The sequence below is a fragment of the Aotus nancymaae genome, unplaced genomic scaffold, assembly GCF_030222135.1.
Source record: "Aotus nancymaae isolate 86718 unplaced genomic scaffold, 86718_ANA_hifiasm-v0.15.2.pri h1tg000040l, whole genome shotgun sequence".
Lineage (NCBI taxonomy): Eukaryota > Metazoa > Chordata > Mammalia > Primates > Aotidae > Aotus > Aotus nancymaae.
In genome coordinates this window covers 70,491,887-70,519,080 of record NW_026988454.1, presented here as the reverse complement: position 1 = coordinate 70,519,080, position 27,194 = coordinate 70,491,887, and the positions used below count along the sequence as shown (strand labels likewise).

At 36.7% G+C, this 27,194-nt stretch overlaps 1 protein-coding gene across 1 annotated transcript in view; it reads left to right on the top strand.

Annotated features, from left to right (window-relative positions):
• Nucleotides 1-2,444: 2,444 nt before the first annotated feature.
• The window catches only part of UFL1 (UFM1 specific ligase 1), a 56,642-nt gene continuing 31,892 nt past the window's right edge, over nucleotides 2,445-27,194 (top strand). Inside the window, exons 1-10 of the mRNA XM_012444280.3 lie at nucleotides 2,445-2,588; nucleotides 3,782-3,927; nucleotides 5,013-5,041; nucleotides 5,924-6,021; nucleotides 6,956-7,070; nucleotides 9,102-9,232; nucleotides 21,172-21,230; nucleotides 23,147-23,293; nucleotides 24,265-24,440; nucleotides 25,519-25,698. Of these exons, the coding sequence (XP_012299703.1) occupies nucleotides 2,512-2,588; nucleotides 3,782-3,927; nucleotides 5,013-5,041; nucleotides 5,924-6,021; nucleotides 6,956-7,070; nucleotides 9,102-9,232; nucleotides 21,172-21,230; nucleotides 23,147-23,293; nucleotides 24,265-24,440; nucleotides 25,519-25,698 (1,158 nt within the window). The 5' untranslated portion in view covers nucleotides 2,445-2,511. The remainder of the gene's footprint in view (nucleotides 2,589-3,781; nucleotides 3,928-5,012; nucleotides 5,042-5,923; nucleotides 6,022-6,955; nucleotides 7,071-9,101; nucleotides 9,233-21,171; nucleotides 21,231-23,146; nucleotides 23,294-24,264; nucleotides 24,441-25,518; nucleotides 25,699-27,194) is intronic.

The following is a 27,194-nucleotide window of genomic DNA, read 5'->3' as shown; positions in this document are numbered from 1 at the left end:
TAGTTCAACGACTGTGGAAAACAGTGTGGCGATTCCTCAAGGACCTAGAAATAGAAATTCCATTTGACCCAGCAATCCCATTACTGGGCATATATCCAAAGGATTATAAAGCGTTCTACTATAAGGACACATGCACACGAATGTTCATTGCAGCACAGTTTACAATAGCAAAGACCTGGAACCAACCCAAATGCCCATCGATGATAGACTGGACAGGAAAAATGTGGCACATATACACCATGGAATATTATGCAGCCATTTAAAAGGAGGAGTTCGCGTCCTTTGTAGGGACATGGATGAACCTGGAAACCATCATTCTCAGCAAACTGACACAAGAACACAAAACCAAACACCACATGTTCTCACTCATAGGAGGGTGTTGAACAAGGAGAACACATGGACACAGGGAGGGGAGCACTATACACGGGGGTCTGTTGCGGGGGAGTGGGGGGGACAGCGGAGGGGGGAGTTGGGGAGGGATAGCATGGGGAGAAATGCCAGATATGGGTGAGGGGGAGGGAGGCAGCAAATCACACTGCCATGAATGCACCTATGCAACAACTTTGCATGTTTTTCACATGTACCCCAAAACCTAAAATGCAATAATAAATAATAATAATAATAATAATAATTAAATGAAAGAAAAACAGTAAAAAAAAAAAAAAAAGAAAGAAAGAAAGCAAAGAAATAAAAGAATGGCTATTCCATAGAAGGAGCAGTGACTTGAGCTGCTGGCCTAAGGATACCTATATTTATTTCTTGATTACATGCTAAACAAGGGGTGGACTGGATTATTCACAAGTTTTCCAAGGAAAGCTGTGGGCAATGCCCAAGGCTGAGAGTTCCTCCCCATTTTAGACCCTTCCAGACATTACCGTAGCATTTGTACACTGTCATGGCACTGGTGGGAGTGTTTTTTCTAACATGCTAATACATTATAATTCGCATATAATGAGCAGTGAAGATGACCAGAGGTCATTCTCTCCACCATCTTGGTTTTTGGCGAGTTTTGGCTGGCTTCACTACTGCAACCTGTTTTATCACCAAGGTCTTTATTACCTGTATTTTCTGCCTGCCAACCTCCTAACCCTGTGACTAAGAATGCCTAACCTTCTGGGAATGCAGCCTGGTAGGTAGGTTTTAGTCTTATTTTACCCAGCCCCTATTCGAGATGGAGTTGGTCTGTTCAAATGCCTCTGACAACTACAGTCACCCTGTTGTGCTATCAAATACTTGATACTATTTTTTCTAACTGGAATCATATTTTTTAAATAGTAAAGAGTGAGATATATGAACTTCAAATATCTGAGACAGGTCCCAATCAATTTAGAAAGTTTATTTAGCCCAAAGTTAAGGATGTGCATCCATGACACAGCACAGGTCCTGACGACATGTGCCCAAGGTGATTGGGGCACAGCTTGGTTTTATACATTTTAGGGAGACATGAGACATCAATCAATACATGTAAGATGAACATTGGTTCGATCCGGAAAGGTGGGACAACTCCAAGTGGGGAGGATGGTTCCAGGTTTTAGGTAGGTAAGAGAAAGTTGCATTCTTTGGAGTTCCTGATGGGCCTCTCCAAAGGAGGCAATCAGACATGCATTTATTTCAGTGAGAAGGATGACTTTGAATAGAATAAGAGGCAGGTTTGCCCTAAGCAGTTCCCAGTTTGACTCTTCCTTTTAGCTTAGTGATTTTGAGGTCTCATGATTTGTTTTCTTTTCACAGAGATAAAAAAGAAAGTGAAAGGTACATCTGAGTAAATACTCAACAGGGAAGCAGGATACACGTTTTTGCTTTCCCTGTTTCCTTGATAGCCAAGTACACTTATGTTTATTTTCCTCATTATTTGATGAAGCTAATCATCGCAATAAGAGAAATAGGAAAGACTCTAGCTAGAACACACAAAAGCAAATATACAGCCTTTATGACATGCAAATTTATACACTCTGCCAAAAAAAAAAAGGAATTACTTTCCGTAGTGTCTCCCATGTATCTCCCAAAAGGCACACTGTTCTGGGTGCATGTAAAAATTAACACGATACCCTGTACAAAACTGCTCAGAGTTAACCGCTAGAAAAGAGAGGCGCCAATCTTAGGCACAGGCTTATCCCTCTGCACTCTCCCACAAAACAAATGGAGTACAGAAGAAAAAAGAAAAGTAGCTAATACAACTATTACTCTGCGGAAATATTAGGGATGATGCAAACAAAGTTCTTACACTAAACTTTACTGAGCCCTGCATCCTGCCCATGACTCCCCAGAAACCCCAGCGCACAAGCTTTCTAGTCGCCGCAGCCCCGCCAGCCTCAGGAAAGAACCTCCAGCGCGGAGACCCAACCAAGGTAACTCCGGCCCGCCGCCCGCCTCCGGTGCAAGCGTTCGGCGTCTGCGTCGGGGTGGAGCTTCTTGTCCCTCCGCGCGGCCCGTTCCTCCAGTCTTCTCCTCCCACTGCGTGTCGGCTGACGTGTCTGCAGTTCCTCCGCGTCTACCGCGAGTCAAGCCGTGATGGCGGACGCCTGGGAAGAGATTAGGCGGTTGGCGGCCGACTTCCAGCGGGCGCAGTTCGCAGAGGCCACGCAGAGGTGCCCAACCCTCCCTTTTCTTTGTGGAGCCCAGATTAGGCCCTGGGCGGACACGCCTGTATCTAGGACTTTAGATCCGCCGCCCTGCATCCGGGATCTTCTCGCTCCTTATCACCATTCCCTCCTCCTCCCTCCCCCGAGCCTGGATCGCAGTTCCTAGTTCAGGGCTCTGCGGGGAAGTCTGGGGAAGTCTGCAGCCTAGGACACCCCGGAGACCCCCAGCCCCGCCACAGTGAGATGCTGGCGTGCCCTGCCCCACCTTGGACGGGGCCGTTGACTTCGAACTGCCTTTAAAATAAATTGAGCGTTCCTCTGACCCTCCCTCACCCACCAGCCACCAAATCACTGTGACATCTTAGCTATTATACACTTCCTGATCTAGAGTGACCTCGAAAGGAGAGAGTAACCCCCCAATACAGTACTTGGCAAATAGTATATTGACCCTTAAAACTTTCTGACTTTTTGTCTCTCGTAACAGACCTAGGGCTAGACCCATGACCCTATCTGTCATTTTTAGGGCTTCAGGGCACAGACATTTTCTACAAACCCACTAACCTTTGGGGGATGTGTTCAGAGGAGCCTAACTCTGCTTTTTAAAATAACGCTAATGGAAGCCTCTCTTTTCTTTGACTACTTCCTACCTGCCATGTTTTATTCCTTTTGAGCCTGAAGACAGCGATCCTCAGCTGTGTTTTCTACCACTGATAGCAAACTAGGACTCGTAATTAACAGTAGCGCTTATGGTTTTACTAGGCCAGATACCCTGCCTGCTTGCAGACCAAGTGTGTAAGTGAGGCAATTATGCACATAATTTAAAAGAAAATTCTGATTAAACAGGACATTGAAGTAGGGCATGTTTTTTGTTTGTTTGTTTTTCCCTACCAAGTAAATGTCTTCAATTTTCTATTCAGAGTTGAAGATTGGAAACGGGTGTGGAAAAGACGACCGACTTGGTATTTTTAATGAATGATGTGTACCAATTAAATAAATGATTTAAGTATATGTAAACCTACTTACTCTGGAGAGTTTTTTTTTTCAACTTATTAAATCAGCTAGTGAAAATATAGATTTTGTGATGTAGAAGTTAGTGACTCTACATAAACTTTTTAAAAGCCTGTTTTCATACATTGTGTTAATTTTATTGAGCACCAGTGTATCAGGTGGACTTTTGAAACTTTTTTTCTTTCCCTCAGGTTGTCCGAGCGGAACTGCATTGAGATTGTTAATAAATTGATTGCTCAGAAACAGCTAGAAGTAGTTCATACACTTGATGGAAAGGAGTATATTACTCCAGCCCAAATTAGTAAAGAAATGAGAGATGAGCTACATGTCCGAGGTGGTAGGTAATTCTTTAGTGTTTTTTTCCTTGGATTTTTGGAAGGGTCAAAAAAAAAAAATCCCTAAAACTGTAATTGTATAATAAATTACTTATAGATTATAAGATATCCTTTTTAATTGTTAATTTGATAGGCTTAATATTTTTGCTTGGTTCATGCTAACCTGGTCATTAATTTAAATGAACTCAAATGTTATCACTTAACAAAATAGTATTTTATAATTTTGATTTATGTGTACTATATGTGAATTGTTGGGGTTTTTTTCTTTTTATAATTCATTATTGCATGACTCAGGGAAGGGTATTCAGCTGCCTGTTATTAAGTGGTAATTGTAAAGGGGGACACTATCTTACGGGATTATAGATTTTTGAAAATCAGGGCTGTATTTCTTTTTAAGGCTTACTTGTACTTACAAATTAGGTAACTCAAATCAGTGTGGTGCTATACCAATCATATTGTATGAAATGCTATTAAAAGCAGACACAAAGTTGGTTTCCTTTGTCCTCTTAAAATTTGAACAAACTACCAAGCATATTTGAAAACTGTTTGATTAAAATAGAAGCAACTATGAAAGCATCTCTTCATTACATATTACCAGTGTAACATTGATCTTTGTTTTATTTTCTATTTTTCTTCATAGTGCCTTTAAAATATGAGCTATAATTTGAAATACTTAACAGATTTTCTTACGCTGATATGTAGAAACCTACCTTGTAATATCAAATAATTGAAAAAGTTCATCTTAATTTAGTTGTCAATATCTCTTTGATCACAGTAGATAAATTCTTAGTTGTGAAGGGAAATGAATACACTGCACAAATATAGCCAATTTGTGTGCCAGTTGATGCTCATAATTGGCCTGATGTTACTTTAAAAAAAAAAAAAAAACTTGGCAAGTAAGTTATTGCTTATGGCTTCAGCCATGAAGACTTAGCCATCAGCTAATGGTGTGTATTTGAAGATATTAATTATTCTGGCTCTCTGTTCTAGGCAGAAGGACTTTGACCAAAACTTAAATGTTAGAATAGTTATGGGTTGGTATGTACTCATACATCATTTAAAATAAATGAATGTCTTTTCTTTAAAGGTCGAGTAAACATTGTTGATCTACAACAGGTAGGTTTAAATTTATAAAATTTTTGCTTTGATTTCTCAATTTTTTGATACTGTTAATTTGTTCAAGTATTCACTAATGCTGGTATCATATTTTGTATAGTGTTTATAAAGAAATAGTTATATAACCCTCACTCATACACTGAATTAATAAGTTCTGATATATTGAAATGATTTAATAAATTCTGATCTATTGAAATGATTTAATAAGTTGGCTTTATTACAAAGTTGGCCAACTCTTTTCCAGTTGGCTTTTTCTTTATTTTTTAAAAAATAAATTCATAGTTATTTTATGTAAATATAGAGTTTATGTAATTTTGGGAGAAAAATCACCAGTTTCATGTTTATATGTTTTTAGTATATGGAAGTAATAGATATTTTTAAAAGTATAAGCTATTTTAAAAAAATACAAATATATATGTTATACCAAGGTACTCTATACACAAGAAGCCAGCAAATTTTCTGTGAAATGGTATCTGTTAGATGAATATGTAATTTACTGCTTAACATAAACTTACTGGCAAGTAATAGTGTAATTCTTTAGAACTGAAAATAAATAAGCAATACACCTCTAATTTTTTATTTGACTAATGCTTTTTGCATTATTTCAGATCAATGCAAAATTTAAGAATAAGAATAAGAAATTTCTTTCCTTTTTTTTTTTTTTTTTTTTGAGATGGGGGTCTCCCTATGTTGCCCAGGCTGGTCTCAAACTCTTGAACTGAAGGAATCTTCTCGTCTCATCCTCCCAAAGTGCTGAGATCCAGGCATGAGCCACCATGTCCTGCCAGCAATTTCTTAAAATATATAGTTCTAAGTGTATAATTTCAAGCTTAAGAAACAATACAAACTTATCACTAATATAATTTGTATTTGTTTTTCCAGGTAATTAATGTGGACCTGATTCATATTGAAAATAGAATTGGTGACATTATTAAATCAGAAAAGCATGTTCAGTTAGTGTTGGGACAACTGATAGATGAGTAAGTACAATAAAGTACAAATTTAGGAGCACTTTGTTAATTTTCTTTCTTTTTCTTTTTTAAATAGTGTTTAAATTTAGGCCAATGATGGCCAGTTAGACATTTCATTTAGAACTCTTACAGTGTGGATTTTCATGATAAGGATTATTTCACTTAAAAAGTAAGTGCTTAAGCTGAATGTGGTAGCATGTACTTGTAATCCCAGCGACTCAGAAGGCTGAGGCTGGAGGATTAATTGAGCCCAGGAATTTGAGACCAGCCTATGTAACATAACAAAGATCTTGTCTCAAATTAAAAAAAAAAAATTCAGTGTTAATGTATGGAATACTTGAAAATAATATACACTTTTGTTTTTTTCTTATTACCTTAATAGGAAAATATAAAACATAACTTTTACATTCTTTCCCATATAATCTTAACTTTGAGAGCAAATTTGTTCCAAAAATGTTAATGAAAATCAAATACAAATTTCCACTGGTAAAAAAAATCCCAACATGCCAGCCTGGGCAACATGGCAAAACCCCATTTCACTAATTAAGTTTGCTAATTAAAAAATTAGCCAGATGTAGTGGCTTGCACCTATAGTCCCAGCTACTCTGGAGGCTGAGGTGGGAGGATTGCTTTAGCCCAGGAGGTCAAGGCCGAAGTGAGCCATAATTGTGCCATTGCACTCCAGCGTGGGTGACAAGAGTGAGACCTTGACTCAAAAAAAAGAAAAAAAAAAACATGTATTTTTTTATTAATCTTTACATTTAGCTACACTGATGAGAAAATAATTTTTAGAATATGAGTGATGAATGGTGTTCATGTGCACACACACTTCATTACTTTTGGGGCATACCTCATTTCAAAAGAAATTAAACATAAAACAGAGCAAACAGAGAAAAAAACATTCCTAACTCTTTTTCCATTATTTTCTTTTTTTCACTATTAGGAATTACTTGGATTGGTTAGCAGAAGAAGTAAATGATAAACTGCAAGAAAGTGGTCAGGTCACCATATCAGAACTGTGTAAAACCTATGATCTTCCTGGAAATTTTCTGACACAGGTATTTTTTTTATAATAATGCAGTGTGTCTTTTTTGCAAAGAATTTTAAACAAAGAATTTGAATGGAAAGGGAAAAAAACTAGGCTTCCTTACTATCAGTTGATTTATTAAAGGTATCTGACTTGATATATGTTATAGCATTATATTTGAGGGGTACTTCTACTACGTTAATGGTTCTAAGGAGACACTTTAAAAATGTTATAATCTTTCTGAACTGAGAGACATCCTAAAACTGTAGACTAAGCTCTAGGACTGCTTTAATGCAGTTAGCAAATGTATAATAAACGCATAGATTTATTTAATGCTTTTGATACCAGCTATATAAAAATCACAACCAGGATATTACATTTCTGATTGCCCAGTTTAAGAAATAATTTATGAAGATAATAATTTATAGGGGGTACTACTGGCATCTTGTAAGTAAAGGTCAGGGATGCTGCTAAACATCCTACAATGTACAGGATATCCCCCTCAATGAAGAATTTTCTTGTTCCAAATGTCAGTAGTGCCAACATCTTTTGATTTCACCATTTATCCTCTTCTAAACTGTCAGTATGATGAGAAGAAGAACCAAGGAATCTTAATTTTAGGTATTTGTGTCAATATTCAAATATCTTATGTGTAACAACAATGCTGCCTGAAAATATAGACTATTTTCTTGTTTGCTTTTTTTTTTTTTTTTAAAAGGATCATAGAAATTCATTTGGTAGAGTGGAAAGGGCATAGGCTTTTAAAGTTTTTAAAAGACCTTGATTTGAATACTGTCTGTACCACTTCTTACTTATTTGACATTAAGAAAATCATTTAATCTCTTTTATGCTTCAAATTACATAGCTGTAAAACAGGAAATATTGTCTTTTTTGTAGGCTTCATTGAAACCTAGGGAAATGTCTGACACAGTAGAGGCACTAAATAAATGCTAGTTCTGTTTTATATTTACTGAAACAAGGGAAAAGGTATCTATCACCTTAAGAAATGCCAGCTTGTAAAATTTGCCAAACTATTATTGCATGAGATTAATTTATAATACAAGCAGATTTACTTACTCATATTAAGAAAATGAGCTTCCCTAATTCCATTTAAAATACCATTTATACTATAGATCTGTTTTATATACTATTTCAGGAGCTGAAGTTCTATTTTACATGAGCAAACATGTTAATCACAGGAAAACAAATATATTTTAAAAATACTTCTTTAATGTATCCAGCTCAAATCCAAATGATTTCTTATAAAACTGTTTCTGAATATATGTTAGAAACATATATAGTTTTTAATATTTTTCAGTTCCATTCTGAATATGGCAGTATTCTAAAAGCTCATTAAGTTGTTTGAAAAACATTTTTCAATATCATAAAAATATCAGCTGAGCTGACTTGAGTAGATTTAACTTAGGATGTGAAATATGTCCAAACTCATTTCAGATTTACCTGACGCCAGTCTTATTGTAGCTATGGGGAAATACTCTGTTGAACTTAAAAGCAGGTTACCAAGAAGTCAGATCATCTGCTGTATAGATCTTCTGGACGGGGATAAATTTGCATCAGAGAGAATAAGTTTTGAGGTCTTATGTTTCCCTATATTGCAGAATCTGGAATAACATTTATACTTGTCTGTTAGTGTTAGCAGCTCCAGAAAGGGTCTTCTCCAAGACCCATTTGTATGTCTTGGCTATCTATATATTGGAAGCTGCCTACTTCTAGAAACCATCATATCAAATAATCATCATATTTATAGTTAATTATTTTTATTTTATATTAGAAGTAGTCCTCATTAACAAGAGCTAATATGATAGCTGTACCTTTTAACATGTGAGCAAGCAATTTGACTCATTTCTTGGCTCTGCTATGAGATTGTCAACTTTTCTAGATACTGCATCTTCACTTTAATTTATATATCTTGTAATGTATGCTTGTTGAAATCTCTCAATCATGATTGGTACTTCAGCATGCAGCATGAATTGAGTATGACTATGCAAATGCATATGTGTAATTCTTTTAAATTAATAAAAAATTACATCTGTACCCCCAGGCACTAACTCAGCGACTTGGTAGAATTATCAACGGACATATTGATCTTGATAACAGAGGAGTAATTTATACGGAAGCTTTTGTAGCTCGACATAAAGCACGTATCCGTGGACTGTTCAGTGCTATCACCCGGTAAGGATATTTTAAAGTATATATATATATTTACACATTTGTTTGATCTTGGTTTGCATTATTTTCCTCGCAGCTAAATCTTTTCCTTTTTTTAATAAAGTCTCAATTAGGAGTCTAGTTTATTAAATGGATAAAAGGTCAGCTTTTGTAAAATAGAAATTGAGATTCCAGAGTTCTGGAACACAGCCTCTTTCTCCAGTCCGCATCTCCTTCCTCTCTCTACCTTCACAACCCTTGCGACCGCATATACACTTCTCCAGAATTCAATTTAAAAACTGCTGCCCAGATCAGTATATTAAAGTCACCCTGCAATCATGGAAAGAACATGCAATTTAAAGTCAGAAGAATTTGATTCATAGCTGTATCACATAATAGGCATGTGACCTTGAGCACGTAAGTCAGTCACCTAACTTCTTTGGGAATCATATGGGGCTAGAGAATTTTATGACATTTTTTACTTTAGAGAATTCTAGAATTCTAATGAATAACAATATCACTTTCAAAATCACTGACTTTTCTAAATTAAGAACTTCTGAAATATTTGAATATCTGTGACAGACTCCAGTATAGAATTCAGAAAACCTGTATTCTCAATTATCTCCTCTCTCCTATGTCATTAACTTTATCTCAGTGACTGTATGCTCCACTAGCATTTAAATATGTCCAAAAGTCTCCCACTTTAAGACAAACCTCTCTGAACCCCTTTATTCCATATCATCTATCATACTATTTGTTCCCTCCCTTAAAGTGAACCTTCTCGACAGTTGAAATCTTCATTCAGTGTCTCAGTTACCTTCTGTCACTCCTCAACCCACCTATCTAGCTTCCACTATATACATAGCACTGGTATCTCAATATCTGTAGGTCTAATGGATACTTTCTGTTTATTTGACTTGACTTTTCAGCAGCATGTAACTCCGGTTTTCACTTCCTTCTTGAAATATTCTCTTTTGTTAAATATAACACTTTAGATTTCTTCTTATTTCTTTTGGCTGCATCTTCTTTTTTTTTTTTTTTTTTTTACTTTAGGTGCATACTATATCTGGCATTTCTCCCCATGTTATCCCTCCCCTTCCCACCCTCCCTCCCTCTCCATCCCCCTCTGTCTCACCCCTACCCCAGCCAACTGCCCACAGTGTGGGATGCTCCACTCCCTGAGTCCACATGTTCTCATTGTTCAGCACCCACCTGTGAGTGAGAACATGCGGTGTTTGGCTTTCTGTTCTTGTGTCAGTTTGCTGAGAATGATGGTTTCCAGATTCATCCAAGTCCCTACAAAGGACACGAATTCATCGTTTTTTATGGCTGCGTAGTATTCCATGGTGTATATGTGCCACGTTTTCTCTGTCCAATCTATCACTGATGGGCATTTGAGTTGGTTCCAGGTCTTTGCTATTGTACACAGGGCTGCAATGAACATACTTGTGCATGTGTCTTTATAGTAGAACGATTTATAATCCTTTGGGTATATACCCAGTAATGGGATTGCTGGGTCAAATGGAATTTCTATTTCTATATCCTTGAGAAAGTCGCCATACTGTCTTCCACAATGGTTGAACTCATTTACACTCCCACCAACTGTGTAAGAGTGTTCCTATTTCTCCACATCCTCTCTAGCATCTGTTGTCTCCAGATTTTTTAATGATTGCCATTCTAACTGACGTGAGATATCTCAATGTGGTTTTGATTTGCATTTCTCTAATGACCAGTGATTATGAGCATTTTTTCATATGTTTGTTGGCCTCATATATGTCTTCTTTTGAAAAGTGTCTGTTCATATCCTTCACCCACTTTTGAATGGGGTTGTTTTTTTCTTGTATATCTGTTTTAGTTTTTTGTAGATTCTGGATATTAGCCCTTTGTCAGATGGGTAGATTGAAAAATTTTTTCCCATTCTGTTGCTTGCCAGTTCGCTCTAATGATGGTTTCTTTTGCTGCACAGAAGCTCTGAATTTTAATTAGATCCCATTTGTCTATTTAATTAGATCCCATTTGTCTATCTTGGCTTTGATTGCCATTGCTTTTGGTGTTTTAGTCATGAAGTCCTTGCCTATGGCTATGTCCTGGATGGTTTTGCCTACGTTTTCTTCTAGTGTTTTAATGGTGTTAGGTTTTATGTTTAAATCTTTAATTCATCTGGAGTTAATTTTAGTGTAAGGTGACAGGTAGGGGTCCAGTTTCTGCTTTCTGCATATGGCTAGCCAGTTTTCCCGACATCATTTATTAAACATCGAGTCCTTTCCCCATTGCTTGTTTTTGTCAAGTTTGTCAAAGATCAGATGATTGTAGATGTGTGGTGTTGCTTCCAAGGCCTCTGTTCTGTTCCATTGGTCTGTGTCTCTGCTTTGGTACCAGTACCGTGATGTTCTGATTACTGTAGCCTTGTAGTATAGTTCGAAGTCTGGCAGTGTGATGCCTCCAACTTTGTTCTTTTTGCTTAGGATTATCTTGGCTATGTGGACTCTCTTGTGATTCCATATGAAGTTTAAAGTGGTTTTTTCCAGGTCTGTGAAGAAGGTCATTGGTAGCTTGATGGGGATAGCGTTGAATCTGTAGATTACTTTGGGCAGTATGGCCATTTTCAGGATATTAATTCTTCCTATCCATGAGCATGGAATGTTTTTCCATCTGTTTGTGTCCTCTCTTATTTCGTTGAGCAGTGGTTTGTAGTTCTCCTTGAAGAGGTCCTTTACATCCTTTGTTAGTTGTATTCCTAGGTATTTTATTCTCTTTGTAGCAGTTGCAAATGGGAGTTCACTCTTGATTTGGCTCTGTCTGTTATTGGTGTATAGGAATGCTTTTGATTTCTGCATGTTGATTTTGTATCCTGAGCCTTTGCTGAAGTTGCTTATCAGTTTGAGAAGATTTTGGGCTGAGAGGATGGGGTCTTCTAGATATACAATCATGTCATCTGCAAATACAGACAGCTTGACTTCCTTCTTTCCTAATTGAATACCCTTTATTTCTTTTACTTGCCTGATTGCTCTGGCTAGAACTTCCAATACTGTATTGATTAGGAGTGATGAGAGAGGACATGCTTGTCTAGTGCCTGATTTCAAAGGGAATGCTTCCAGTTTTTGCCCGTTCAGTATGATATTGGCTGTAGGTTTGTCATATATAGCTCTTATCATTTTATGATACGTTCAGTCAATACCTAGTTTATTGAGAGTTTTTAGCATGAAGGGCTGTTGAATTTTGTCAAAGGCCTTCTCTCCATCTATTGAGATAATCATGTGGTTTTTGTCTTTGGTTCTGTTTATGTGATGGATTACATTTATGGATTTGCATATGCTAAACCAGCCTTGCATCCCCGGGATGAAGCCTACTTGATCGTGATGGATAAGCTTCTTATATGCTGTTGCAATCTGTTTGCCAGTATTTTATTGAAGATTTGTGTGTCGATATTCATCATGGATATTGGCCTGAAGTTTTCTTTTTCAGTTGAGTCTCTCTGCCTGTGTTTGGCATCAGGATGATGTTGGTCTCATAAAATGAGTTAGGGAGGATTCCCTCCTTTTGTATCGTTTGACACAGTTTCAGAAGGAATGGAACCAGCTCTTCTTTGTACATCTGGTAGAATTCAGCAGTGAACCCATCTGGATCTGGACTTTTTTTGGTTGGTAGGCTATTGATTGCTGCCTCTACTTCAGCCCTTGTTATTGGTCTATTCAGGGTTTCAACTTCCTCCTGGTTTAGTCTTGAGTACACGTGTCTAGGAATTTATCCATTTCTTCCTGGTTTACTGGTTTATGTGCATAGAGCTGTTTGTAGTAATCTCTGATGGTAATTTGTATTTCTGTGGGATCGGGGTGATATCCTCTTCATCATTTTTTATTGCATCTATTTGATTCTTCTCCCTTTTTTATTAAACTGGCTAGCGGTCTATTTTGGTTGATCTTTTCAAAAAATCAGCTCCTGGATTTACTGATTTTTTGAAGGGTTTTTTGTGTCTCTATCTTCTTCAGTTCTGCTCTCATATTAGCTATTTCTTGTCTTCTGCTAGCTTTTGAATTTTTTTGATCTTCTTCTAGCTCTTTCAATTTTGATGATAGGGTGTCAATTTTAGATCTTTCCTCACTTCTCATGTGGGCATTTATTGCTGTAAATTTCCCTCTAGACACTGCTTTAAAGGTGTTCCAGAGTTTCTGGTAAGTTGTGTCTTCATTCTGATTGGTTTCGAAGAACATCTTTATTTCTGCCTTCATTTCATTGTTTATCCAGTCGACACTCAGAAGCAAGTTGTTCAGTTTCCAAGTGGTTGTGCAGCTTTGAGTGTGTTTCTTAATCCTGAGTTCTAATCTGATTGTGCTGTGGTCTGATAGACTATTTGTTGTGATTTCCGTTCTTTTGCATTTGCTGAGGAGTGATTTGCTTCCAATGATGTAGTCAGTTTTAGAGTAAGTGAGATGTGGTGCTGAGTGGATTTGGGGTGGAGCGTTCTGTATATGTCTCTTAGGTCACTTGGTCCAGCTCTGCATTCAAGTCCTGGACATCCTTGTTAGTTTTATGTCTCGTTGATCAGTCTAATACTGACAGTGGAGTGTTGAAGTCTCCCACTATTATTGTGTGGGAGTCTGAATCTCAGTTTAGGTTGTTAAGAACTTGCTTTATGTATCTGGCTGCTCTTCTGTTGGGGGCATATATATTTAGGATAGTTAACTCTTCTTGTTGGATTGATCCTTATACCATTATGTACTATCCTTTTTTGTCTCTTTTAATCTTTGTTGGTTTGAATTCCATTTTATCAGAGACTAGGATTACAACCCCTGCTTTTTTTTGTTCTCCATTTGCTTGGTAAATCTTCTTCCATCCCTTTATTTTGAGTCTATGTGTATCTTTGTATGTGAGATGGGTTTCCCAAATACAGCACACCAATGGGTTTTGACTTTTTATCCAGTTTGCCAGTCTGTGTCTTTTGAGTAGGGCATTTAGGCCGTTTACATTCAATGTTAATATTGTCATGTGTGAATTTGATCCTGCCATTTTGTTACTGGCTGTTTTTCTTGCCTGTTAGTTGACTCATTTTCTTCATTGCATTTTTGGTCTTTGACAGCTGGTTTGCTTTTGCAGTGACTGGTACTTGTTCCTTTCCATGCTTAGTGTTTCTTTCAGGAACTCTTGTAGGGCAGGTCTGGTGGTGACAAAATCTCTCAGTAATTGCTTGTCTGTAAAGGATTTTATTCTCCTTCACTTACGAAGCTTAGTTTGGCTGGATATGAGATTCTGGGTTAAAAGTTCCTTTAAGGATGTTGAATATTGGCCCCCACTCTCTTCTGGCTTGTAAGGTTTCTGCCAACAGATCCGCTGTGAGTCTAATTGGCTTCCCTCTGTGGGTGACCTGACCTTTCTCTCTGGCTTCCCTTAGCATTTTTTCCTTCATTTCAACCCTTGTGAATCTGATGATTATGTGCCTTGGGGTTGCTCTTCTTGAGGAGTATCTTTGTGGATTTCTCTGTATTTTTTGAATTTGAAATTTGGACTGCCTTGCTACGCTTGGGAAGTTCTCCTAGATAATATCCTGGAGCATGTTTTCCAGCTTGGATTCACTCTCCCCATCATATTCAGGTACACCGATCAAGCGTAGATTAGGTCTTTTCACATAATCCCATATTTCTCGGAGGCTTTGTTCATTTCTTTTCACTCTTTTTTCTCTTGTCTTGCCTTCTCTTTTTATTTCATTGAGTTGATCTTCAATCTCTGATATCCTCTCTTCTGCTTGATCGATTTCAGCTATTAAAACTTGTGTTTGCTTCACGTAGTTCTTGTGCTGTGTTTTTCAACTCCATCAAGTCGTTTATGTTTTTCACTAAGCTGATTATTCTAGTTAGCATTTCATCTAACCTTTTTTCAAGGTTCTTGGTTTCCTTGCATTGAGTTAGAACGTGTTCCTTTAGCTCAGAAAAGTTTGTTATTATGCACCTTCTGAAGCCTGTTTCTGGCAGTTCATTGCACTCCTCGGTCAAGTTGTGATCCTGTGTTGTTGAAGAGTTGTGATCCCTTGAAGGAGAAGAGGTGTTCTGGTCTTTGATGGTTTCATCTTTTTTGTGCTGTTTTTTTCCCATCTTTGTGGATTTACTTAGCTGTCGTGTCAGGGAGCTGCTTGATGAGGTCGCTTGTCTGCCTGTGGAGGAGATACTGGGTTTCTAGGAACTCCTTCAGGTTACTAGGGAAGCTTCCTGTGTCTTTTTTGTTTATACTGGGAGATTAGGCCAGCCTCTTCCGCTGACCTGTAGGTGCTGCTGGGTTGTCAAGAACGCCGTCCTGTTGCTACATAGGCTTCCTGTGTTTTTTATTAAAACGTGTAGCCTAGTCCCACCCCTTTAATGGTGGGTTGTGCCCTTCCTCCACTGGGCTGGATCTTTCAGGGTTCAGCTCAGAGTGTAGCACTGGCTGCACAACCTGCTAGAGTCAGAGCTTCAGCCCTCTGAGGTTTATTGGGGAGGGTAGGGACCCAGCCACATGGGGCTGTCTCCCCCTTTCAGCTTCCTCTGTCTCCCATCATGGGGTAGGGGCCCGCCCAGCTGCTCCCGCTTACAGCTCCCTCTCTCTCCGGGCAGGGGAAGGGGGCAATAGCTCAGTCTGCAGGCTCTCCTGGCTGCCTTTTGGACTTATGCGTCTGTTTATGTCTGTGCACCAATCCAGGACACTGTCCTGGATTGTCATTCAACTCGACGCTTGTTATTCCCGGTGCTTGACTGGCAAAGATTCCCTGTTCTCTGTATCACTGAGGCTTTAGGGAAGCGCTGTATCTGGACTGGAGCGCCAGAGGGGGAGCCTCCAACTCGCTGGTCAGATGCACTTTCTGGGTGAAGCAGCACCTCTCCCTGCCTTGGTCTGCCCTGTGTGGGCTTTGTTTGTCATCGGACCAGACCCGTTGAAAGGCACCTGGTATCTTGGTTGGAGCTAGGAGATTTCTGGATTTCTGCATCTCTTTCTCTCTCTGGGTGTGGTGCACAGGAGTTGTGTCTGTTTGGCCATCTTGGGTCACTCTCTCTTGGCTGCATCTTCTACGTCACCTTTTCTAGCTCTCTCTTTCTTTCACTATCTGTTAAAAGTTTTGTTTCATGCCCATTCCTTCCCAGTTCTGTGCTGTCTTTGATTTCACATGGCAGCCACAGTGATTTCTCTTTTTTTCATTCAACAAATCAACAAGCATTTGTTGAGCACCTAATGCATATAAGGCACTGGGGTACAAAAGGGAGAAAGTTAGAAAGAGAACTTGTATTCTAGTGATATCCTCCCTCCCTCAGTGCAAGAAAACCCTTTCTTTCTGACCAATTTGAGGGGAAGTTGCTGACATGATATTCTATCACCACAGATACATCAATCTGTATTTCCTATACAAAGGGGCATCATTGGCTGGGCACGGTGGCTCACGCCTGTTGTAACCCCAGCCTTTTGGGAGGCTGAGGCAGGTGAATCACCTGAGGTCGGGAGTTTGAGACCAGCCTAAGGAACATGGAGAAACCCTGTCTCTACTAAAAATACAAAATTAGCTGGGCGTGGTGGCACCTGCTTGTAATCCTAGCTACTCAGGAGGCTGAGGCAGGAGAATTGCTTGAACCTGAGAGGCAGAGGTTGTGGTGAGCCGAGATCACACCATTGCACTCGTCTGGGCAACAAAAGCGAAACTCTGTCTCAAAAAAATAAAAGAAAAAAGAAAGGGGCATCATCCTATATAACTGTAATACAGTCATCAAAATCTGAAAATTAACTTTGATTGATTATTACCCTCTAGTCCTTGGATCCCTTGCAAGTTTTACTAGTTGTTCTAATAATGTCCTTTGTAGAGAAAGGATCGAATTCAGAATTACAGATTGCATTTATTTAATATGAGTCCTTAGTCATTTTCTATCTGGAATACTTACTTGATTTTTCCGTGACGTTCATGACTTTGACATTCTTTCCTTGATGTTCATGACTTTTCAAGATGACAGTCCGATTATTTTATAGAATGTTCATTGTTGCTTGACTGGTGTTGTTTCATGTCCTATTTGCATTATGCATGTTATGTGTATTTTTCATATTCAGGCTACATGTCTTTTGATAGGAATATCTCAGAAGTAACACTATGTTCTCGTTATTGAATCTTACCAGGTGGCATACAATTTAGATTTTTCCCAATAGAGATACTAGTTAGGCTTGTAAAGCCACTTGTTTTCCTTTGTAATTAATAAGTTATTTGTGGGGAGGGCAATTTGGGACCATGGAAGTTATCCTGTTCTTCATCATATTTGCAGTTTATTCATTCATTTAAATCACTATGGACTCATTATTCTCTAATTTATTTATTGGATTATAATTACTATCATTATTTACATGTTCAAACTGGCCCTGATTTAGCTAATGGTAGTGCCTGCAGACTGGCTTTTTGCATGCTTCCATCATTCTTTAAACTGTCTTTTCTTTCTGGCTTAAGATGTTCCAGGCTCAGTTCATACTTTCCCTATCCCAAGCCTCAAATCAGCCATTTCTCCAGGGAGCCCTGCTTTCTTTTAGTAGAGTATGGGATTTAGAAACCAAGATCTGGATACTACATTACTTATCACTATTCAGTTCTCACTACTCCCAGGCCTTCTTAGAGTAGACAAGGTAGCACAAGGGTCCCCAGTCCCCAGGCTGCCAACCAGTACCAGTCTGTGGCCTGTTAGGAACAAGGCTGTGCCAGCAGGTGAGGCCAGGCAAGCGAACATTACCACTTGAGCTGCTTCTCCGATCAGTGGTGACATTAGATTCTCATAGATACATGAACCCTATTATGAACTACATGAGCAAGGGATGTAGTTATGTGTGCTCCTTATGAGAATCTGATGCCTGATGATCTGAGGTGGAACAGTTTCATCCTGAAACCATCCCCTACAACTTACGTTAGTGGAAAATTTGTCTTCCGTGAAACCAGTCCCTGGTGCCAAAATGATTGGGGACTGTTGAGCTAGGAGATACACATACACATGTATATACACCCCTCTATATAACTGTATTTCTATATCTTTATCTGTGTGTATAGAAAACTGTGAGTTTATACTGATACCTCCAATTTCAGTCCAACACCATACGTTTCATTTCATTCTAGTTCCTTCTTTTCCATGTTTGTAGCTTTCTTCACCGACTAAGAGAAATCTAACTCCTGTTATCCTTAATGTATTTACTTACTTGATAGCTCCCCTTATGTGACTGGTTTCCCATTGCTACTGCAGCTCCTTTTCTCATGTAGATGTTCTCTTTATTCCATGTAGGCTCAGACAGCCTGCACTAGATCACCCTCTTAACAAAGAAACGGATGGTTGTTTCTGGGGAGAGAAACTGGGTAGCTGGGTGATAGGAATGGACAGGGATTTTTCAGTTTTGTAACTTTTTTGTACCCTGTTCATTTATTACTTTGTCAAAAACCAAAAACTAAAAATATGTTGCTCCTAGTTATAAATATTTAACTATTTTCATTGACTATTGTGGTGATGGTAATTTTCATCAAAATCAGCTGTTTTTCTCATTCATAGTAGTCCTGAGTTTCTCTATATGGTACCATCAAATAATGAGAGGAAAATAATTTTGAGCCTCAAAAGATGTTGCTAGGTTGTGGCATCCAGATAGTACCATTTAAGAGACCATATCTTCACATTTGTCCCTTAAAAATAAGGAACCATCCCACTTCTCTAGTCTAGCTTCAAAGAAGACACCTGCATCTCTGACTTATAAAAAGTGTGTATTTCTTGTTTTTATGGATATTTCTTGTTATTATGGATGGCCAGAGAAAAGAACAGGAAGCAGTTGGTGAGAACTATATATGTAGGTTTACTAAACTATGTTGTCTTTCAAATTGAAATAAATATTAAGCTAAAGTTTCATCATACAAAAAAAGCTAGAAATTTTGCACAACTCAATTGATTATTTATTGAACACTAACGGTAAGTTATATACTAGAAATTTTAAGATGAAGTCCTTCAAGGAGACCTGTACGTTTTTGTAAGGATGTGTTTGGGTAGAAGGTAATAAAAGACAAAAAATATGTTGTCACAGTTATAAGGTAAACAGAGGAGAGCAAAATTCACAGAGCACCTAGACCTTGTTGGTTTGGAGGTTTGCTCTGGTTTGGATGTGGTTTGTACCCACTAAAATTCTGTTGCAGTTTAATCTCCAATACTGCAGTATTTTGTTGCAGTTTGATCTCAAATGCTTGGGTCACAGGAGTGGATCTTTCATAAATAGATTAATACCCTCCCACCAGGATGAGTGAATTCTTGTTCTCATGGGAATGGATTAGTTCTCAAGAGAGTATATTGTTGAGCAGAGTCTGGCTTCCTTGATTTCGCCCCCTTGCTTCCTCCATGTGATTTCTCTGCACATGTCTGCTCCTTTTCCACTTACCGCTATGAATTGAAGCTGCTTGAAACCTTCAATAAATGTAGCTGCTCAATCTTGAACTTTCCAGCCACCAGAATCATGAGCCAAATAAACCTATTTTCTTTATAAATTACCCAGCCTCAAGTATTTTGTTATGGCAACACTAAACTGATTAAAGCAGAGTTCTGGATAATTTAGCTGAAAATTTGGGGTAAAACAATATAATAAAAAGCAAACTGATTTTAAGAATTTGGTAAAAATAATAATTTACTCAAAACCACAGAAGTTTTAAATAGTCAATTCATTTTCATACAACTGTTTCTGTTTTCACAAATTTGAAGCAGAAAATATTTACAGTATCCTAAATAATAAACAGTGGAGGGTTGAAATGTTAGAATTACTTGTCTTTTTATTATATGCATTAAAAATGAAAACTAACCTTAACTAAAGAGAATAGGCATACTGACTTTAAGGGAATAGGAAAAAATGATATAATCAGAATAAAAAGTCTAGATCCTTTTCTTGTATCCTTTACTTTATAAAAAAAAAAACTATAGTTATTACAAATGAGATACACTTATAGGAATCCACCCCCCCCAAATGAAAACATTCATTCATACAGAGTCAAAAATGTAAATGTTCATGGGAGCATTATCCACAGTAGCCACAAACTAGAAATAATCTGCATGTCTGTCAACCAATGAGTGTATAAACAAAATGTGGTATATTCATACAATGGAATGCTATTCATCAGTAAGAAGGAATGAACTGCTGATGCATGCTTAATCATGGATGAATCTCAAAAACACAGAAATGAGACCACATATTAATTCCATTTATATTAATGGCTAGAAAGGCAAATTTATTGAGGCAGGAAACAGATAGTTGTCTGGATTTAGGAGTGAAAGCAGGAATTAACTGCAGATAACTATCAAATAACTTTGTGGGTGATGAAAACATTGTGAACTGGTTTATAGTGATGGTTGCCCAACTCTATAAATGTATTAAGAACATTGAATTGTACACTTATGATGGGGTAGATTTCATGTAATTTAAATTATGCCTTATTGCAATAAAACTGCTTAACAAAAGAAATGTATAGTCATTGCAGAAAATAGAAAATACTCAAAAGCAAAAGAAAAAAAAAAAATGGATTTTAAGTGGATCCCTCTCAGTCAGTCACCGTAATCTAGCCTCATATCATTCCAAATAGTTTCAGTGCACATATGATCTCATTTTTCTTCAAAAATAGCATCATATGACATCTACTTGAATATTCCCAAGTAAGGAAAGAGACTCCCAGACAGAAAAAAACAGAATGAAGAAAAACATAAAGACCAAGGCAAATAGCATGGAAATCTGAGGTGAAAATTTAGTGGAATGGGAACATAAATTGATCCTTGATTGCAAGTACAGATTGATTTCTTTAATATTTCAGTAGCAAAATTCCAATTAAGGATTTAAGATTTGGTGTAATTTTTGACTTCCTTTTTTCTTTTAAACAGTATTTTTCTTAAATTCTAATTACCCTATTTTTTAAGTTCAAAAATCTATAATCCTATAATGAGTAAGAATTTCTTTTTTAACTTTCCATAAAGGCCTACAGCTGTGAATTCTTTGATTTCAAAATATGGATTTCAGGAGCAACTTCTTTACTGTGAGTTTGGTTTAAATTATATTTAGTTAATTAGCTGCTGAATAGACTATTAATGTAAAACTGTCTTTTCCTCTTTTATTCTTAATGTAACTAAAATATTTCCTGGTTTGAAAAAGTTTCTTTGTATCAAGTTTTATATATGTACCTATCTGTTGTACTCACCAAACATTTAATATTGGTTAGCCCTAGAGGAGTAGAATGAATAAAAAAGTAAGCACACATAATGAAAACATATGCCACACAGCATTATACATATACATATAGAGATTTAAAATTGTAAGATTGAGAATAGTTTTTACTTTGTTTCTTACGATTTTGCTACATTGTCTAATATGAAAGTAAATCGTGTTTTACTAACAATTTTTACAAAGAATTGATAGCAATAAAAGTACATATTTAGCATTCCAACAATATAATATTATCTCCAAAATAATCTTTGTTTTTTATCTATGTTGTTTGTAAAGTTCTTGGGAGGTTTTAGGGATTTTCTTAAAGCTTTGTTGAAATAATTTTTAAAAGCAATGATTTTATCTTTCAGCTCAGATTATCTGTGCAAATGTAAGAACCAAAATGAAAAATGGAAAAGAAATGTCAAGTATTGAACCAAAAATTAATTTTCACTGTATTTTCAGAATATGAACTTTAAAATATTTGTTTGACAGATTTAAAATTAAGCTGACTTTTTTGGAATCTATGTAATTAGTGGTTGGTGTAATTTCATTATAATGTAAAGTTCTTCAAGTAATAATTGGTATCTTCACAACTTTGGTCAGAATTTAAAATGGATTTGTATTGTACAATCATATTAAATTGAGAATCATGTGTTATAGTCTATTGAGAAATCTGGACTTTTTTGATGTATTCTAGTTTACTCAGCATTGCAATTTTAAAATTCATGCACAAACCAATTTATATTTCTGTTACAGACTAATTTTCATTAGCTTTTCTTTGTGCCAATCATCTTTTGAATGCACTTGCTGATTTGCTTAGAAATAGCTCCCTTCTCTCTTTTTCCTTTTTTAGAGGATTTTAATTTCTAAAACAACAAAATGTGTAGTTAAATGTTATGGTTTAAATAGAAATATAAATTTGTTATTAATGGCAGCATTATCCACTTGATGATGGTGGTGGTGGTAGTGATATTTAGTTAATATTTATTGAGTTTTTATTATATGCCAGATACCATTCCAAGCACTTTACTTGAATACAACAATTCTATGAGATGATATTGTTACTGTCCCCATTTCACAGATACGAAAATAGAGAAATAAGGAAAATAACTTGTCTAGTGTTTCATAGCTAGTAGTTGGCAGAGTTGAGGTTTAGATTTAGTCAGTCTGGCTCCATAATTGATCCTCTTAAGGTCAAGGCATTCTACTTCTCTCATAGGTAGGGTTGAAATGTCTTACTTCAGTGTAAACAGTAGAAATGTAATAACTCTTTAAAATGCTCACAGTTTTATTTCACACTGATTCTAATATGGTCTAGGTGTCTTGATTTTTTTTAAATATTAAAACACTGAACTTGCTTAACACTAATAATTACATATTACCTGTTCTTCAAGTGTTTTATCATCTATTTTTAATAAATTATTATATAGATAATGGCATACTATGTTTTCCCCAAAATTACTCAAACTAAAAAATTAAGTGTTAATATTAACTAGTTTGAGTTACAAGTTCAGCACCTTTAGAAAGTTGCCAAGATGTAAAATTTCCCTGAATATGTGATCTGAATATTCTCATAAATGGCAGGAAAATTTTGTCTAATATATACTACCTTCATTTGTGCTATTTAAACTTCAGATTTTTTTTTTAAGGGTAAGAATAAGTAAATTATGAAATAATAAAGTATTTTACTTTTTAAGACTTATACCCTGCTCTGATTTGTTTGTATTCCTGTGGGTTTGTTTTAAGCTGTGCTTGAGGAACTTGTTAATAGCAGACGCTTACGAGGCACTGTGGTTGGTGGGAGACGGGATAAAGCTGTGTTTATCCCTGACATCTACTCCAGGACACAGAGTACTTGGGTGGATTCCTTTTTCAGGCAGAATGGCTATCTAGGTAACTTTCTTATTTCTTTAAAACTAAAATTTCTTTTTAACACTAAACTCATTCTTCAAAAGTATTATACTAATCCTAGGGTCCTCCTTTGATCTGCAGGTTATATTAAAAAATAATAATAAATAAATTAAAATTTAAAAAGGGAATCCTAGAGGCTACATATACTGTCCTGTATGATCAGAAGATTATAATGGTTCCCTTTGTAAAAGTAATCACACTGCAAGTTTCTGTGGGTCTTGGAACTGAGTTTAGTTCTATGGTTACTGAACGATTATAATTTAAAAAGGCTAAAAGCTGTTACTGATTGCTGCCATTCTTCCAGTTACATTTATTGAGATGGCACTATAAACTTAAAGTATTTTTTAATTCATAAAAGTAATTATTATATCTTACATTTTGTGAAGTTGCCCAGTTTTTCAGATATATCATCTTAGAAATATTTTGTTGGCTATCAGATTTACAATATGTATTTTTATTAGTTACCTAAAACTTTGGAAGCATTGAAATTATTCTAAATTCTGTGTCTGAAGTTCTGTCATTTGGATAAATTGGACTAAATTTAGTTATTAAAACAATTAGCATATGTATATATGATATATATAGGCATATATTTATATATCACTTACTTCATTTGATTGATTTTATAATCCAAGTCAAACTGCATAACAGAGTACTTCCTCAGTGATAAACCTGTAGGTCCTTAGTATATAAACAATTTAAATGGATGGTAGAATACTGAGTTTTGCTTATGTTTTCTTGATTTCCTATGATGGACTTTTTAGTTTCTTCAATTATAATCATGGATTAGAACTTTATTATAACTAGTTTTCTTAAGCATGATTATTTGGGGTGGAGTTGGAGTTAAGAAGATAGATATCTCTAATAACTTTTATTGACTTTAAGTTTTTATTTTTCACTTTTGTCTTTTATGTAATTGACAATCCTAATCCAACTTTGTTATGCGTTTCTAGAATTTGATGCTTTGTCCAGACTTGGAATCCCAGATGCTGTAAGCTACATAAAGAAAAGATACAAAACTACACAACTCTTGTTTTTGAAAGCAGCTTGTGTTGGTCAAGGACTTGTGGATCAAGTCGAAGCATCAGTAGAAGAAGCTATCAGCTCTGGAACATGGGTTGATATTGCAGTATGTTTTATCTTTTTCTCACTTTTCTTTAAACCAATGACAACTGATATTTTACTAATATTTGACCATTTAGAAATTAGGATACATAAAGGTGATCTTGGCTTTGGAGGCAAATTCTAATCATTGTTATAACAAGTAATCTTTGTGCTTAAAGTCTTTCGGGTGACCTTCTACATGTGGACAGTCAACATTGAGAACTCTGTAAATCTCAAAACAAGCAAACAGTGTAACACTCCTGTTAATCCTGATACTGAATTGATCAGACTTCTCACATCTTATCCAAGCATTTACAGCTGTACTGGCATCAGGCACCGTGTAGCATTTGTTTATTCCTTATCTATTAATCTCTGCTAATGTATTAACACAAGGTGCTTTGGCACTGATAGTGTTTACTTCAGTGTTCCATGTTGACCAGCCTTTCAGCATGCCAAAAAGATAAGTGTAGGTAAAGAAAAATAAATAAGAGGCCAATCCATTATTTTCTGGTCGAGCCCAGACCCTCTTTATAAAGCAGAAAATTCTCTGTTTTGGATATGCAAGTACCAAAGATTCCAGATTTAAATGGTTTTTTATTCATCTAACAAAACCACCTTGTGTGTGCCATGCACGGTTCTGTTAATACTTGTTGGGGATATGGTAGCCAGAGAAGTTTGCTGTTCTTAGGAGGGACACTTTAATTAAGTAAAGATAGTTAATGAAAACAGTAAGATAATTTCAGATAGGAGAAAGAGTTATGACAAAATATAATTTGAAGAGTATCAGGACATCCTGGTGAACTGTCTGTGGTTTTGTGAGAAGAGGAACTATGTGCCTTGTAGGTTTGAGTGTTGTTTTGAACAGTTGGAGATGCCTGTTAGGCATTCAAGTGGGGAAGATAGGCAATAGGATATATGATTTCAGAGCTCAGAGTAGTGATGAAACCAGAAATATAATTTGTGAGGTTATTGGCATAAATACAGTTCCAAAAGCAACTGGACTTGATGAGATCACCTAGAGAGAGCATATATGTATATAGCAAATGGTTTCCCTGTATTATAGTGCATTTATACTTTTATTTTTATTTTGTTTGTAATTCTAGCCTCTGCTACCTACTTCTTTATCAGTTGAAGATGCTGCCATATTGCTTCAGCAGGTGATGAGGGCATTCAGCAAACAGGCCTCAGCTGTAGTCTTTAGCGACACTGTTGTAGTCAGTGAAAAATTTATAAATGACTGTACAGAACTGTTCAATGAGATGATGCACCAGAAAGCTGAAAAGGTATGCCAGATATCCTTTTATCTGCTAATCTTTTTTTGTAGTTGTACTTTAGGTTCTGGTATACATGTGCAGATCATGCAGGATTGTTGCATGGGTACATACATGGCAAGGTGGATTGCTGTTTCCATTCCCCCTTAACCTATGTCTGGCATTTCTCCCCATGTTATCCCTCCCCACCCCCTGCTGTCCTTCCCCTAGTCTACCCCTCAACAGACCCCAGTGTGTGATGCTCCCCTCCCTGTGTCCGTGTGTTCTCATTGTTCAACACCTGCCTATGAGTGAGAACATGCAGGTGTTTGATTTTCTGTTCTTGTGTCAGTTTGCTGAGAATGATTTCCAGATTCATGTGTGTTCCTACAAAGGACACGAACTCATTGTTTTTATGGCTGCGTAGTATTCCATGGTGTATATGTGCCACATTTTCTTTGTCCAGTCTATCATTGATGGGCATTTGGGTTTGTTCCAGGTCTTTGCTATTGTAAACAGTGCCACAGTGAACTTACGTGTGCATGCATCTTTATAATAGAACAATTTGTAATCCTTTGGGCATATAACCAGTAATGTGATTGCTGAGTCAAATGGAATTTCTATTTCTAGATCCTTGAGGAATCACCACACTGTCTTCCACAATGTTTGACCTAATTTACACTCCCACCAGCAGTGTAAAAGTATTCCTATTTCTCCACATCCTCTCCAGCATCTGTTGTCTCCAGATTTTTTAATAATCACCATTTTAACTGGCATGAGATGGTATCTCAATGTAGTTTTGATTTTCATTTCTCTAATGACCAGTGATGATGAGCATTTTTTCATATGTTTGTTGGCCTCATATATGTCTTCTTTTGAAAAGTGTCTGTTCATATCCTTCACCCACGTTTGAATGAGTTTATTTGGTATTTTCTTCAAAATCTGTTTTAGTTCTTTGTAGATTCTGGATAGTAGCCCTTTGTCAGATGGGTAGATTGTGAAAATTTTTTCCCATTCTGTTGGTTGCCAGTTCACTTTAATGATTGTTTCTTTTGCTGTACAGAAGCTCTAAAGTTTAATTAAATCCCATTTGTCTATTTTAGCTTTTGTTGTCATTGCTTTTGATGTTTTAGTCATGAAGCCCTTGCCTATGCCTATATCCTGAATGGTTTTGCCTAGGTTTTCTTCTAGGGTTTTTATGGTATTAGGTCTTGTGTTTAAATATTTAAACCATCTGGAGTTTATTTTAGTGTAAGGTGTCAGGAAGGGATCCAGTTTCTGCTTTCTGCACACGGCTAGCCAGTTTTCCCAACACCATTTATTAAACAGGGAATCCTTTCCTCATTGCTGGTTTTTGTCAGGTTTGTCGAAGATCAGATGGTTGTAGATGTATGGTGTTGCTTCCACAGCCTCTGTTCTGTTCCATTGGTCTATGTCTCTGTTTTGGTACCAGTACCATGCTGTTTTGATTACTGTAGCCTTATAGTATAGTTTGAAGTCAGGCAGCATGATGCCTCCAGCTTTGTTCT